General features: G+C 42.8%; 1 protein-coding gene across 7 annotated transcripts in view; it reads right to left on the reverse strand.

The window, feature by feature from the left end:
• Positions 1-17378, reverse strand: part of SUPT3H (SPT3 homolog, SAGA and STAGA complex component) — a 433101-nt gene that overhangs the window by 162912 nt on the left and 252811 nt on the right. Inside the window, exon 4 of one of the 7 annotated variants that reach the window (XM_090030991.1) lies at positions 809-966. The exons of the other annotated variants lie outside the window; for them this stretch is intronic. Within the exon in view, the coding sequence (XP_089887117.1) occupies positions 809-919 (111 nt within the window). The 5' untranslated portion in view covers positions 920-966. The remainder of the gene's footprint in view (positions 1-808; positions 967-17378) is intronic. 7 annotated transcript variants of the gene reach the window in all.

Raw genomic sequence — 17378 nt, forward strand, 5'->3', positions numbered from 1 at the left:
CCCGCAAGTTCCTCACCCTTTTAGGGGCCCCTTTGAACTTCCATCTAATTAGCTTCCTCATTTTGGTGAAGTCTTCCTTTTTTGAAGTTAAAGGCTACTGTGGTCAATTTTCTCATCTCGCCTCCTACATGGATGTCAAACTCAACTGCACTGTGGTCACTATTGCCAAGTAGCTCAGAAACACTTCCCCTTTGCATCAAATCCTGTGCATTACTAAGGACTAGGTTAAGAATGGCTTTTCCTCTTGTAGGTTCCCAGATCAGCCGCTCCAGGAAGCAATCTTTTATAACTTCAAGAAATCCTGGCCTGTTGTTAGATTCACCCAGTCTCTCTGTGGATAAGCAGGATGAGTCCCCCATTATAACCATGTTTTCTGCGGTTGTACCCTCTCCCACTTGGGGTCTCAGAACAGGCCTCAGGCGCAAAAATCCCGTGGTGGATGAAGCACTGGTGCAAGAAATCTTCCACAGCTTGTACTTCTATAGGACAGAGAAGTCCAATGAAACATTAACAGCTGGGTTAGCTTACATTAGGCCACGGGTCAGAGAAACCTGGGGAAATCCTCACACGTGACAAACAGGCACAATCATGCTAAAGAGGTAGAGCAACCAGCAAGAGGGAGCTATTGCTGGACTTGCTACATCAGCGCAGGTCCAGGGCTACATCAGTAGGTTGTTATTATTTTAAGGTAGCAGTGCCTAGGAGTGCTGGTTGTAGATTGTGTTAGGCAGTTTTAGACACAAAAGCAAGACACGTTGTGGAACTGAACCTTAGGAAATTATATTACTTTTCAAATAAATTCGCTTACACTTTCTGGGGACCCATCAAGCACTAGTCGAAATAGGAACGGATACACTTCTAATGGGTGCCTTCCAGCTGTGGTCCACTTTACACCAACAAGCATCTGAAGAGGTTCCATTATGCACAGCGCTTCAGCGACTCCTCCTTACACCCTCTAGTCTATACCTATTACAAAGTCAGAACATTTCACATCAAAATATGCATGTAAAATGGTTAATATTGGCACTCCCAAAACAGTTCTTTAAAAAAAGAAAATGGCAATTAATGAGCTGTTCCTCCATCTTCACAAGGAACCTTACTGCCTTCAACAATGATCACTTTAAATACCTCAATCACCCTCAAAGCATGAAGTTAAAACTTAACTTTGATCTTATTCCTCCAGAAGTATACCATAACTTGTGCACAGTGTTGATCACTTGCTATTTAATTCCTTAATGTTAATAACTACTCACAAGATAAGCAGAAGAATCTGAAATGGAAATTGATAGTGTTAAATGCACTTAACATGGACTTAAATGTCTTTTGTTTGTTCTTCTTCTGTTAAAAAGAAAACCTTTTCTGTCAGTTATGTGACAACCCAGGTTGCTGCATAAGTTCAAGATAAAGTATTAAACCCAAAGAGTAATGACCAATTCCTACTTCTAAAACATGGGTGCATGTATGTACATATGTACGTATACACCCCCGACAATTAACAAAAGAATACAAGGAATTGTGCTGCGATGTGACGGGTTGATCACCAGAAGTTTGGAGCATCTGTATTATTCTTTCAATGCAAAACAAGAAGGAATTTAAATAGGTCCTGTTTATATCACAGATTAAAGTAATCTGCAAAACCCAGTTATATCATCATAACGAGGACAGATTTAAATGCATTTGGCAACAATAACAGTGAACATCAAAACTTCTGTTATGTGGATGACTTCTAAGTGTACTCAAAATCTTAATTTTAACTGGGATTAATCCGTCTTCATTTATTATTATTGGTATTGTCATAGCATCTAGGGCAGTGATTCTCAACCAGAATGCCCAGAGATCCTTTTAAGAGTGTGCCAGCAGGACACACAAAATTATCACCGTTAGGTGTGCACAAACTTACATACAATTCACAGGATAAACCCAGAGATTTCAAATAGGAATCCACAGTGTCAGAACCATTCTGACCTGTTGTGGTCTGAGTTCTTTTCAACAGAAAAGTGGCTCTATCATTTTTCCGCTATTAAAATAACAAGTGTAAAGTAAGAGCTGTGAATTTCCAAGAGTGCCCCGAGTCTAATGAGACGTGCCTCAAGTCTAAAGGTTGAGAACCACTGATCCAGAGTCTAATACAACAGAAAGGTGGCAGATATAGCTTGGGCACAAGGTGGCACATGAAACAATGAACAGCACAATCAGTAGCAATCAACAACAAATCATCCACCATTGACACTTACTGTAGCCATTGCAAGAGAAAACTTAAATGAGGAACCTGAAGGAGGGCAATGTGACACCTTCTGGGATTTTTACCAGCAGCACCTCTCATTCATAGGTGGCGTTTGTCTGAAACAACAATGGTATGTACTGGAAATGTTTACAAGCAGGCAAGCAAGACTGCATTGGAGCTGGGGACAAGATCTCAGTGTAAGAGAGGATACAAGGCAGAAGTAGGATGAGAAGGGCTTTAAACATGAAGATAGGGAGTTTGGTTCCGATACAGAAATGCTGTATCTTCACTTCATTATCCTTCAGACACTATTGCTGCCCTCCCCATCACTGCTCACGTGGTATTGTAATACTGAACTGAATTACATTCTGTGTTTACACTAAGGGTAGAAAAGCAGACATTGTCAAATGGAAGCAGATCAGCTATGGTGGTACATGTTGCAACACCGCTGGTCCACATTATTGGGTGAAACAAAAGTTGCCCAGTGCAGGACAACAGGTGATGTGTTGCTCTTGCCTGGGCATTCCCTATCTCTCTCGCTGCCCCATGCCTCCACGCTGGAAGCCATGCTGATCCGTGCGCCTCCATGTGAAGCGTGGGGTGGTACGGGTCCCAGCAAGAAGCGCAGTGTAGCTCAGGAGCTGGGGAATCCCAGGCATCCCATGCCCAGACCTGCAATAACCCATGCCTCTGTGTGAAGGCATGGGGTGGTGCAAGTCCGGGTAAGGAAGTATACAGTGACTTGGAGCAATCCCCAGCACTCCATGCTGGGCCCTACATCTCTGCGTGAAACACACAGATGTAACCCAGTGCAGGACCCAGTGTGGAGGGACAGGGCACTCAGGATTCCCTGAGCCCCGTGTCTCCACTCCATGATACACATGGGTTTTCCCTGCTTGTGGAGATTTGCCCTGGAGATCCCAGGGCAGGTCTCCATAGGAGGAGAACCCAGATTTCCCCACCTACGGAAGTGCCTTGAGATTCTCTAGGGCACATATCTGTAAGCGGGGAGAGCCAGGCAGGTGCTCCGGGGACTTAAGAAGCCCAATCCTACTCAGGGTGAGTAGGATCAGACCCCTTAAGCCCCCAGAGCATCTGCCCATGGCCGCTGGAAAGCGAGAGCAGCACTGAGTTCCCCACACTCTCCCACCACAGACAAAAACACCACGTTGCTTTGTTGCAGCAAATGTCTATTAGTACCTTTGGTCAGAGCCACTGATGTGGTGCAACACGGGAGAGGGATATCCATTTGCTTGCCATTCACACCATCATAAAAACCCTTATGGCAGCACAAACGCAATGCCAGGCAATGTCCGTTTCTTCCCTTTCTGCCATGTTCTCGTGATGGGTTTTACTTTTAGTTTCCTGGTATCTCATCTCATCCTTAACTTCATCTAAACAAAGCGGTTTTTTTGATTCAGAAATTTCTTTAGAGTAGCTCTACCATGAGACTACAGACAGCAAATATGGAGGTCATATAGCCACCTTGCATATTGGAGCATTTTCCTAAAATTTAACGGTGGCAAGCAACAGTATGAGCACTAGCAGGAGCAACAACACATACCAGTATGAGCAATAACGCAGCGTGGACTAAAAGCAGGAACTTTTATTACTGTGTTGTCTCTGAATACAGTTAGACAACACTGTGTTGAACTTGCCGCTAATTATAGCTAATGCATATCTAAATGTCCTAACTCTTGTATATAGTTACCAAATAGTCTGCAACAATTTATGGTAAATAAGGAATCCTATCAGGGAAATAAGTAATTAAAACTTTTCAACTGGAATATACATTAGCTATAAATAGGAATGCTTCAGTCCCAATGGTGTTTTAGGATTTGGGTGCATCTCACACCATTTTCCTTATAATTCAAAGAAAAACATCTGACAAAATACAGTTTTTTGCTCCTACATGTCTCATAATCACATTAACTTTTATTTTATAAAATGGACCCTCTCCCCCCTTCCCACTCCCCAGTAAAGTCCAATTACTAGAGCTGATTTGGATATAGATCTCTATATCTACATCTATTTTCCCCATTGGAAAATGCCAATTCATTAACACCAAAATATTTCATAGGAACGGATGCTGATTCTGAGAGGTCTCTCTCAGGCCCAGGGTGGAAGGTCTGGACAAAACTAGGAGGAAGGACAGGGAATGAGAGAAGTGGAAGAAGGCCAATGTGGTGCCGATCTTCAAGAAAGGGAGGAGAGTGGATCCGGGTAACTACAGGCCCATTAGCCTGACTTCTATCCTGGGGAAGATCTTAGAAAAGTTTATTAAGGAGGCCATCCTTGAGGGACTGGCCCAGGCTAACATCCTAAGGGACAGCCAGCACGGGTTTGTTGTGGGTAGGTCTTGCTTGACCAATCTCATTTCCTTCTATGACCAGGTGACCTATCACCTGGACCAGGGAGAAGAGATTGATGTCATATATCTTGACTTCAAAAAAGCTTTTGATCTGGTATCCCACGATCACCTCTTGGCCAAACTGGCCAGTTGTGGCCTTGATTCCACCACGATCCGCTGGCTGGGAACCTGGCTCCGTGGTCGGACCCAGAAGGTTGTAATCGATGGCAGTCACTCATCGTGGTGACCTGTGACCAGTGGGGTCCCTCAAGGCTCTGTCCTGGGACCCATACTGTTCAACATCTTCATTAACAATGTGGACATTGGAGTCAGGAGTGGACTGGCCAAGTTCGCCGATGACACCAAACTTTGGGGCAAAGCATCCATGCCAGAAGATAGGCGGGTGATCCAGGCTGACCTGGACAAGTTCAGCAAATGGGCAGACAAGAACCTGATGGTGTTTAACACCGAAAAATGCAAGGTTCTCCACCTTGGGAGGAAAAACCTGCAGCATCCTTATAGGCTCGGCAGTGCTACGTTGGATAGCACTACAGAAGAAAGAGACTTGGGGGTCATCACTGACCACAAGATGAACATGAGCCTGCAATGCGATGCTGCGGCTAGTAAAGCGACCAAAATGCTGGCGTGCATCCATAGATGCTTCTCGAGCAAATCCCGGGACGTCATTCTCCCCTTGTACTCGGCCTTGGTGAGGCCGCAGCTGGAGTACTGTGTCCAGTTTTGGGCTCCACAATTCAAAAAGGATGTGGAGAAGCTGGAGAGAGTCCAGAGGAGAGCCACGCGCATGATCAGAGGTCAGGAAAACAGATCTTACGACAACAGGCTGAGAGCCATGGGGCTCTTTAGCCTGGAAAAGCGTAGGCTCAGGGGTGATCTGATGGCCACCTATAAGTTTATCAGGGGTGACCACCAGGATCTGGGGGAATGTTTGTTCACCAGAGCGCCCCAAGGGATGACGAGGTTGAACGGTCACAAACTCCTGCAAGACCGTTTCAGGCTGGACATAAGGAAGAATGTCTTTACTGTCCAAGCCCCCAAGGTCTGGAACAGTCTGCCAGCGGAGGTGGTTCAAGCACCTACATTGAACACCTTCAAGAGTAAATTGGATGCTTATCTTGCTGGGATCCTATGAGCCCAGCTGACTTCCTGCCCTTTGGGCAGGGGGCTGGACTCGATCTCCCGAGGTCTCTTCCAGCCCTGATGTCTATGAAATCTATGAAGTGTGCGCACCAGCCGGAGACTAAGGTTCAAGTTCTTGCTTTCAACCTGGCAGAGCAGGGACTTGAACTTGGCTCTCTCTCAGCTTAAGTTGCCACCCTAGCCACTGTGCTACTTCTTATCCTGGGGGTGACCAACCCTCTGTATGAATGCCACAACTGGCACAGGCAGCTCTTGCATGTAGCATGTGAGCACTGGAGGCAGGGGCAGGATGGTCCTGTGAGAGCTGGTGCCAGGTGTCACAGCAGTCAGGTTAAGCCTTTTCTGGCCCCGAAGCCACCACTGAATTCAGGGACTCAACGCTGCAGCAGCTGCAGGGCCAGGGACCAGTGAACCTGGCTCTTGGTGGTGACACCTCTCTTGCAGCAGTGCCCTGCCCCTGCTTTCCAACACACAACCAGAGGCTCGAGCCCTGTGCCTCCATTCCTCCACCTCTGTTCCCTCTGGGTTGGGGAACAGAACGGCACTCAGGGGGGATGTGGGGCTTAGCTTGCGGCACGCTTGCCAAAAAACTTGACCACTACTGGCCTATTCTAAGTTCCCTGTGTGCGTGCAGAAACTTCCATCTATCTCTTCCTCTCCCTCACACAAAATTTCGCAGAAAATGTGCAAGGTCTCAATTTTGTTCTGAAACAGCATGAAAGCAAAAGCTGAATCCTAGAAAATCTTCAGGAAATGGAATTTTTGTTTTCTGGCCAGCCCCAGTAATTGGACTTGAACCCTACACAGGCTATAAACTCTATAATGTTTGAATAGGAGTCTGAATTTGAACTCACTGTTTTAGTAGGTTCAAAATTAGGAATCAACCTTAACCTTAATAAAACATAAATGCCACTAACTCACATTGTAACAGCTCTCATATATAAAGATCCCAAAGAGCTTTAGAAACAATATACATAAATATTGGAGAAATACCAAAAAGAACACAAAGGAAATTCAAGTATTAAAATCTATGCTGAAGCAATGTTAAGTGCCTGCATTAAACTCATGAAAGGAAGGAAATTCACAGTTAAGGACAATTCTGGCTGAAACTCCAACCTTCACATATATACGTTTTTCAGAAAGAAAAAGAAAAGTTCAACAATCTATACACACCAAGACCACCCTGTCAGCAAGGATTTCCAATTTTAACTATGACATTAGAGGACACTAATTCATAATGTTTTCATAAAGTTGTAGTCTACAGATGGGCAGGTTGGATGACAGCCAAAATATCTCAGGGTACAATGAATCAGTAGGTCCACTATCTCAAATGGGGTCACTGGACAACGTATCTTAGAAGAAACACTTCCAGAAATCACATCATTTTTTAGCAATGTTGTTTTCCGCAATGACCATACTCCTTGCAATGCCCATTTTTAGGAGGAAATACTTCCCATGGTGACAAAATGGTTTCTGATAGTTCATGCCAATCTTTGGGTACATCTTCCAAAGGATGGCCCTAATCCAGAAATCACTAAACACATGCTTCAATTTTCCAAAACTGGGACCAAAGTTAGATTATCTAAATTGCAGGGGAATCATACAACCATAGGTAGGTAAGGCTGGAAGGGACCTCACAAGGTCATCTAGCCTAGCCCTTGCTCAGGCATGATCGCCCCTGACTAAACAATTCCAGTCAAGTCTGTCTAATTTGCCCTTGAAAACTTCCAGGGAGGAGATTCCATAATTTCTCCAGGTAGGCATTGGCTTGGCCACCTTTTATCATGATATAAATGCCACATTACTGATATGTTACATGGTCAATTCATATTCTAACTGATATGCCATCAGTGCAACATAGTTTAATAAAAAACTAAGATACTGCAAATGTAATTTAATCTACTATCCATATTATATTATCTGTATTCTGATTCAGGGTAGAGGAATAGTATAGGCTAGCTGTGCAAACACAAATGTTGCCTGAATTGTAATACAGACCCTGATGCACAATCTTGAGCAACTCAGTAAGCCTTGTTTGCCTGAGGTTTCACTTCTGTAAATGGGAGTAATACACACCTCTTCTTAAAAGTTTGTGAAAATTAACTAGTTAATGTATGCGAAGTGCTTCGGAGATGAAAGGCACTTTTTAAATTCTAAGCCTACTGGGGTGATTAATAAAATAGTTGTACTATTAGCTGAAAAGGGTAAAAACGAAAGGCCAAGGGAGCCACATTAGGAAGCCAAGAAGTCTGGAGTATCTGTATAATAAAATGAAAACAAACCCACAATGTGATATATGGCAATCCCACAAGGCCCACAGGCAAACCACTTGAACTCCACACTCCTACAGTTCATGTTGTCATGCAGTTACCACCCTCCGATTTTGATGAAACTGCATTGTAGAAAGCTATTATTTTATGCTTACCATAAAAAAAAAAATCTGTAGAGTAATTAGATACAGAAAAATTCTATTTGCGCCCATCTCCCTGATCGAGCATGTTAAATGCCCTTCTCCTCCCAATAAATGCATGCATATTCCATCAAATATTAATGGGGACACAGGTCATCACAAATATTCCTCGAGACTTAAAGAACCTTTACAACATTCAGGAAACATCGGTCGGGCTAAACAAAGAAATGATACAGAATTTAATAAAATATTATACTGCTTTCCACAAATCCTCTCACCTATTGTTATTGTACAATTAATGTTTGTACTGGGCCATTTTAATTAGTTAACCAATTCGGAGCTCTACCTTAAAAAAGCAGCTTTGTGAAATTGCAGTAGTTGCAGAATATTTTACTCCTGGGCTTGATAAAACACTAAACCAGAAACTGCTTTAAAATAACTGCCTGCCACAGCAGTTTTAGCCAACTTTTGCACCTGGTGCTGAGAGAAAAAGCCAAGTGAACTTTCACTCACTTGTTGCATGTCAACTTCAATGTGATGTCTTTCTTCTGTTGTGTTTGGGTTTCTAACTGGAAGAGACAACTAAGCTAAACTAGCAGCCAATCAATTCGTAAATTCTAAGAATGCAATAAAATTTGATACCAATAAATCTTTTCTTTTAACAGCCAGAAGAGATTAACAAACTTATTTGAAATTTTATCCTCCTCTGTTCTTTCAATAGGATGATCAGCTGACAATCTAGTTGAACCAAATGGCGAAATTAAAGGGGACGCAATTAAGCTTGTGTATACATAGGAAGAGGAAACACATTTATGCATACCCCTAGTAGGTCCTCCATTATTTATTAGTCTTGATGTATTTTCCTTCCTTTCACAATAAAAGTTATTACACCTTTGGACTGTCAAATAAAAAGCCAATTGGCTGAGACGCAGACCATCAATATAAAATAGCTTTGCGTGGTTTCCCCCCCAGCTCCAGCTAGTCAACTGTGTAAGGCTCTGCCACGGATTCATTGTGCAGCTTTGGGAGTAGCTGTTTATGCACCTCTGTGCCTCAGTTTCCCTATCTAACGACAACTTTTTAAAATTAAAATGATAACTGCATATGCGTTAAATTGGTAAGGACTTGAGAGTCCTGCCAAAGAAGCCACTTTTAAGTAACTGAAGGAAGTGGTGCTATTACTGTACATGTTCCCAGCATGGACATTGCTCCTGACCTGGTAGTGCAACCCTGGGAGCAGCTTTAAAACTTGTAATTTCCTAAGCCGGGGTGTCAAAGTTTGGCCCATAGACTGGATCTGGACTACAGAGCCTTATTATCTGGCCCACAGTGCTGCCTGAGGGTCTCAAAACTGGACCCGCATGCCAGATATGCCACACCTTGCACTGGCTCTACATGCAGCATGCGCTGGGTCTTGACCAGCACACTGCATGCAGTGCACAGGCCCGATCTGGCACATGCTGTGCACGGGGCTGAAGTCAATAGACACACTGCATACAGGGCTGGACTAGGCACTGTGTGCTGGATCTGGCATGTGGAGCTAGTCTTTGGGCCCAATTTGCCCCATGCCCCTCCTTTGGCTTGCAGTGCCTGATGAGCTTCATGCCCCTGTCCTAGGCTACACGTGCAGTTTTATACTAAGCTTAATACCTTATCTACAGTTCATATGCTGTACATTTGTATGTATATAAGGATATGTAGTCACACAGGTGTTTGTGATGGCAAGATACAATTAATAACTAACATTTACCACAAGGTTCTCCAATTTATCATACACCTTTAGATTCGGATGCCAAATCTCCCTTGGCATTGCTTCTGACCCTCTCACAACTATTGCTGGTGACTTCAGATCCCATATAACTGGCTCATTTGACTCTTCAGCTGCCAGCTCTTTGCTTTCACACCATATACGTCTTCAAGCTGGGAACAAGTAAGGAACAACTCCCCTAATCGTTGGCCTTGCTTTCACATAAACCTGTTCCCTTTCCAATTTCTTCCTATCGAACTCTGCATCTGTGATCACCAGCTGATATCCTTCTATACTGAAAACTCACCTTGAGACACAATCTCTACTCGTGTTTTCTGCAACGCTTAATTCACCGATTTGCATGGTTTTTCTGCCAAACCTCAGGATTCTTCTCTTGGCCGTATCACGCCTAATTTTATTGGGCTCAGTTGTTCATTCCAGTCTGCTCATTTGTAGAGCCTGGACTTCCAAACTCCTCTCCTTCTCAACGCCTGGTTCCCGAATACGCAACACTGGATCAAGACTTGTCCAGGTCCACTACTCCTGTTCTCACGCAGCCGAATGCTTCTAAAGGAACATACCAACATACCACGATAGCTGCCACCTCCACAGCCAAACCATACGGCTAGGGGCAGAAATTACACATAGACCAGTATGGTCTGGGGCAGACATTGCATAAACCGGTTTAACTCAAATCATTTAGGTTTGATACTACATTCCACCAGGTTTATCTCAAACCACTTCCAGCCATTTTCAAACTGGTTTATGTGCACCAAATGTCTGTTCTGTTACAGGTTACACCAGTTTCTGATCACTTAAACCAGTCTGTGCGTAATGTCTGCCCCTAGCCTATTTGACTGAATCTCACAACCGTTGTTCCTGTCAGTTATTTGCAACTTCTGACGCTTGTTACCAATCTCAAGTTTTTACCTTTTCTGCATTTCTAACACGTGTCCCAGGGATCCGCACCCCTTCCTGCCCACTTATTTCTTATTCTCTCACTGTCCTCTAGCTCCTTCCCCTTACAAACAGAAGAACGTTCCAAGTTTCTTCACTCCTTAAAAAAATCTTAGCAAAACCTGCCTCTCCGTATCCTGTCCCATGTCTCTCCCTATCCCTTCATGTTTAAAAAAAACTAGATGTGCAGATTCCTCTCCTCTAACCCTATCTGAGAACTATTCCAGTCTGGCTTTTAACAGCTCCACTTCACTGACACTATTAAACAACAGACACTCCAAGAACTTGTCCAGACAAATAAGTTCCCTGTGGCTTCTGACACTCGCCTTGACATCAAATCCGGTCTGGGCTTCTGAGACGCTGTTCATCACTGCTGCTTTTCCTAATTTTCTGATCATTCCTCCAGAATCTGTCGAGTCCTTTTCTTCCCCTCCTCCACCGTGGCTGGTCACCTGCCATTTGCTTTTCTGCACACATTCTCTCAGGGCGACCTCTGCAGCCTTCTGTGGCTTTTGCTATGATTGATTCGCTATATATAGGTGATGCACAGATTGTTTCTCTACCACTTACAAACCATCTTCTGTTCTGTCTCTGAGTTTAGAGTAGCGACAAACATTCACTTGGATGGGTTTCAAAAGGGCCAGGAGAGATGCTGCTGCTCAGGACCGCACAGCAGCTGTTATGCCTGCATGAGCCTGTAGCAATACAGGCAAGCTACATTATCCTAAACTTTGAACTTAGGTGAAGCAGGATTAAAGATGAAGCAGTTTTGCTCCTCTTCTGAACCTCTTGCATGCGATATGAACCACATTTATTCATATCCTTAGCCTGCCCCAGCAAAGTCTCCTTGAAGAAATTAATGTTGCCGAAAGACAACTCTCTTTAGCACCTCTCAAGCCTTCTCCACGTGCCTTTTTTTCCGTTAAGACCAACACCAAAACCATTCTCCAAGTTGCTCGGCCCTATCATTTAAGTTATTCTTTTCCTGCCTCCTGGTCTCATGCCTCGAGGCCAGTGATTCTCAGCTAGGGTGCCACAGCACCCTGGGGTGCCTTGAGATCCTTTCAGGAGTGCCCCAATGTGACATGCGACGTTCGCACTGTTATCTGGGCAAACATGATTGACAAGATAAACCCAGATTTCAAATAGAAACCCCTAGTTTCAAAAATATTTTGACCTGTTGTGGCCCTTTTGAGTTCTCTCAAACCTTAAAAATAGCTGTTGTTTTTCCTCACTTATTTTTCCATAGTAAAAAACAGTGAGAACTAAGATCTGGCTTTTTCTAAGGGGTCTTGAATCTAAAAAGGCTGAGAAGCACTGATCTAGGTCAGTGGCATCAAACTTGCCTCCTTCCCCAGGCCAGAACCAGACTGTATGCTGCCCGTGGGCCAGATCTAGCCCAGGAGAGGGATGATCCAGAGGCAGTGGTGACTTCAGGTCCCCTGTGTGCTGCACAACCCACGCAGGAGCTGGAACCGCTGCTGACATTTTGTGCTGGGGCTATGGTTTCAGCACAGAGCACACAGTGGTGGTAGTAAAAGCAGCAGTGGCTTTGGCTCCAGCTCCGGCCCGGGGCACACAGCAGTGGCACAGATCACACGGTGGAGCTCGGGCTCCAGCACAGAGCATGGGACACTGTGGCAGTGCGGAACATGAGACACAGCAGCACCAGCTCCAGCTCCAGCTCTGCCCTAGGGCCGTGGCAGCACAGGGCATGTGGTGCTGGCTCCATTGTGGAGTATGAGGTGCTGGGGCCAGGGGCCTAGGAGCTGGAGCCACAGCAGAGGCAACAGGTCTAGTGGTCGAAGGGCAACTGCAGCTGTGTCTGCCTTTGCCGGCCCTTCTGCCACCAACTGCAGTGTCTACTGGATTCTGCAGCAAGCCCCTGGCCCCTGACCATGCCTCCCTCCCCACTACTCCTGGTGGCCAGCTGGCAGCCCGGTGGGCCAGATACAGCAGCAGCCCAGGGGCTGGATCTGGCTCACAAGCCATGTTTGACACCCCCGGTCCAGGCTATACCTTAAATGTGCTGCTACTTCCTCCACAGCCTCTCCAAGGCCTATTCTTTCTTTCCGTCAGCATAATAAAGTCTGAAGGACAGATTTGGCTATGTCCTTCTTCAATGACTGCAATATCCTCTCCCCTAGCCCCACCCCCGCCCCCAACACGCACAGACACGGACACAGATCCAGACTCTTCAAACCATGAAAAATGTAAACCTAAACTTGTCCCCTTTTAAATACTTCTACCTCTCAACCTGTTGTTGAATCCGGTTGAAATTCCCAATTTGTCCCTTCAAAGTATCTATACAACTTTTATCTCCTACCTAGTATCCTCATTTTTCAAGGTTCATATTGCTTTGTTCCTCTAACTGTGTAGCCACTCCCAATCAACGCTACGTATTTCTCATCTTCTCGTACAATTGTTTCTGTGCCCTCACACACACTGACATATCCTCCCTTGACTCACTTTTATATTCTTCCTAAAATTCCCCTTCAGCCATACTGCTCATAGTAAATTTAATCAACCTGTTTACAAACTGTATATAAGCTGCCCCTTGTTATTTCCCTTCCCCTCATCTGTCTACTTGTCCCTTTCTTGAATTATAAAATCCTTGAAGTTGGGAATACATTGCATGCTTGCAAAAACCATTTCATGGGGCTTGCTTCCAAGCTTCTGAAAAACTTCCAATAGCTGTCATTTAAAATCTCTCTCTCATAGAAATGTTTTCTCCCCCCAACAGATGCAGAATTTCAAATCTGACATAAAAATAATGAAATAATACATCCAATTTCTCACGATCACATTCAAATACAGCCTGAACTCTGATCTCAGTTAGATCAAGAAAACCTCTAGACAAACATGCAAAAAAAAGTCTCATACATGTTATTTGCCCATGGAGAAGTATGAAGTCAAAATCCAGAATACAAGAAAATGAAGGGGGTGATGATATGTTAGAGTTAAAAGGAAGTTCGTTCAGGAACAGAAATATCTGAAAGTATGTTTGAGGAAGACAAGGACTAGAGATAAGCACATGGCTGTAAATGTGCTGTAAATGCATGTTTGCAGCTATTTAGTGACTCAATGGAAGGGAGATGCACTCAAGCACAATTAATTCCAAATCATCTACTTTTTATTGGAGATTGGCCATGTAGTAACAAACACCTAACAAAATAGATAATCAAACTGGCATGAATACCCCCCACCTCACTCCAACTGAGCTTTACTTTCCTCGTATTTTGCAACCTCATTCAATTGTGTATCTACATACACCAGATTACCCCATCTCCTTGCAATGATGCTACCTTCCCCCATATCACCCAGTACGGACACTTCATTACCCATTTAAATACGAATAAATACCAACATTTCAAAAAACGATCAGGACAAGGTTCTAAGATGGGAAAAGGGAGGTTGAAGTAGTAAAGCCAAAGAGTAGCATGTCCCTGATGAGCTTCTAAAGTCTGCCTCAATAGAAGACCTCTTTACTCCCTTTTTGAGGGGGAGCCTCAGAAGAAGACCACTATCTATTTACCTGTGTACCAAGGCACCAAGTTTGAAGGCACCGATGCCTTGTTTGCTGAGAAGCTGACACAATAGAGATGAAGGACACCCTGGAACAAAAATGCCTTGGTGCAGAGGCTCTAGTTTTGCGGTGCACCCGTCTTTCTCCTAGTTTGCAATGCCATGAGAAGTCGATCAAATCGCAGCTGCATCAATGTATTTACAAAAAACAAAAAGCATTTATTTCCCTACATGTACAAGACAGATGATTGTAAGTGGTGTGCAAACCAAGTGTTCCTTCTATGCAGATATTGAGTGTGTATCTGATTGAGTTAGCACAGTGTGACAAAAGAACACACAGAAAATAGATAATATGGTCTACACACCTGTGTGTTTTAACATTATTTTTCTTCCTACTATTAGAACTAGTGACCGCAAGAATCAGCTATATTTTACAACAACACAGCCATACACTACTCCTAAACTAACATTATCTAACATAGTGAATGATTAGTTAGTAGAAAGGCACGGTTCTTTGGGTAGATGTGATATCTTTTATTAGACCAACCGAGTACTCAGAAAGAAGTTCTTAGCAAGCTTTCGGGCACAGTCACCCTTCATCCGGCATAGGGAGTCTCGGCTGCTCTGTTAGTAGAATGACTTCCAGTGAATATAAAAGTGTAAGCTGTTCTATATTAATTATCCAAAACTAGATGCAACTGCAGGTTGAATTCTGTCTGGTTTTGTGACCCACTGGTAAGCAAAGATTGTTTGTGCGGGGTTTTGTGATTTAGTTATCTTCCATCCACCCAAGGACTGCGCTACCATCAACAACTCTATTGGGCTGGGCTGGAGACATGAAGATAAAGAAACAGAAGCAACAAACATGGGATTTTCCCCATCATGAAACAAACACCTACTATATATCTATATATTCTAGTAATTTTCCTGTTTTGTTTTTAACCTGACTGATGATTCTTATGTGTACAAGTAATTTATATTTGCCAAAACAGAACTGCAATAATAAGACAGCACATTTTATAATAAGTCTAACACACAATACATTTAGCAGCTTTTACCAGTAGTCCTGTCAAAATAAGATGCCACCAAATCGTGACACTACATGCCTACAATTATTGTTTCTTAGGGGCGAGGGGGTGTTAAAGCTTGTTTTGACAAAGGTGTCATCTTATTCTTGGCAACAATTTATTAACAACAAAGTGCAGTATTAGAAAACTCGGGACCAACGAACACTAGGTGTCAGTGTAAGAAATGGAAAAATATCAAAAACCTGTTGTTTCCAATCAGGTGGATTAGCTAAGAAACCAGAACCAGCTGTGACCACATTTACTTGTAACTGCATAATACTGTTAACAAGCCAACCTTAGAAAGAAATATTTCAAAACCATCAGGTTTGTTTGAAATCAGATAAGGTGACTGTTAGCAACTACAATGAGTTTGCTCTATAAAACAGAGATGACCTTTGAAAGTTTGTAAGAACACTTTAAGTAGCCTGCAATATTAAAAATATTAATCTGATTAGTTGCAGAGATCCAGAAATTAGTTCAAGTCATCCATACTTTTAAGACACAATTTTGTATTACAGATTTGAGGAATAACAAAATTGTACAAGATACTGCAGTGCCCAAAGGACTGGAACAGATGCCCCAAGAAAAAAAATTGTTGCTCCTGGCTACCCATCAACAGCAGTCAAGGCACCCATTTTATTTGCTGAACTACAGCAGACAAGACATGTAAAAATTGCAAAAAATTAAAATTACATATTTGCTTTTGAAATAATTATTTACAGCTGCCAAGTCAGAATATATTTGATTAGAGTGCAGGACATTAGGCTCAAAGATTGAGCTATATTGCTTTATGGGAATTATGGCTAACTGGGAGTGTTTCTTTTATCTGCTCACTTTGGAATGAACTGTGATTATTCCCTACTGATATCTTTTCGGTTGGATGGGATAGAAATATAAAAAAATACCAGCAAGTAAAATAAAATAAAGGTTGAGGTCTGATTTCAAGCCATTTTAGATACAATTCAAAGATTAGAGACAAATTAGCTTGACAAGACTATCCACTAATTGCTGACTTTAAATGAGGGAAATTAGGCAGTAGAGATGTGGATAAAAAGGCAGTTTTACTAGAGTCATATAATAATGCCATATCATAAAATACAGATTACTCCCTGATAGTAGATTTTCATAACTGACCATCTTGAATTCAACAGAACACGAGGAAAATTGGATTACTGTAGTGAAGGAATTAGCCTAAGTAATTAAATATACCTTATAGAAGCCAACTTTGGAGTTGATCATAATTTATCTACACTTTTCATAAATATTAATCCACTTTATACTGATCCAAAACATATATTAAAAATCAAATACAGGTGTTGCAAAAATATTTATATTCCTAAAACCCAATCAGGGTACCATTTATCACATAAAAGTCATAAAAGCTCCATAACTCAAGGTAATTAAACAGATGTGTATTTTTGTGTGAGTCTGAACCCAAAGACTACGGTATGTAACATTCTGCACATACTTTCTTTGTGAAACTGCAGACTAAACAGAGTTCTGTTGCTTTAAGAACATATGTGCATGCACCTATATTAAAGAAATATTATTGAGGTCATGAAGATAAGCATTCAAAAGTTAGGAAAATGCCAAAATTACACTTGCCTGTGCAATGTTAATGCATGTGAAACAAAAGGTCTGACTTGTGACAGTCTTTAATTACATGATCACATGATCGCTCAAATCCTGCTCTAAAGGCATACTAATAAATTACTCTTCACAACAACAATTTTCTTATTTTAGTAGTTTTATTCATTTATTTCCACAAAATCATTCGGAGATGAGGAAACACGATCCCCATTGCACAAATGGGAGACAGGCACAGAGAAATTAAAGTAAAATGTTTTCACCAACTTTGGACTGCATTATACAAAATTTACGGGATTCTACTGATAACAGCCTCCATATTATACAAGCCTTCTTTGGGCACAGAATGG

The sequence above is a fragment of the Crocodylus siamensis genome, chromosome 1 (genome assembly GCF_052110815.1).
Source record: "Crocodylus siamensis isolate JL-2025a chromosome 1, ASM5211081v1, whole genome shotgun sequence".
Taxonomy (NCBI): domain Eukaryota; kingdom Metazoa; phylum Chordata; order Crocodylia; family Crocodylidae; genus Crocodylus; species Crocodylus siamensis.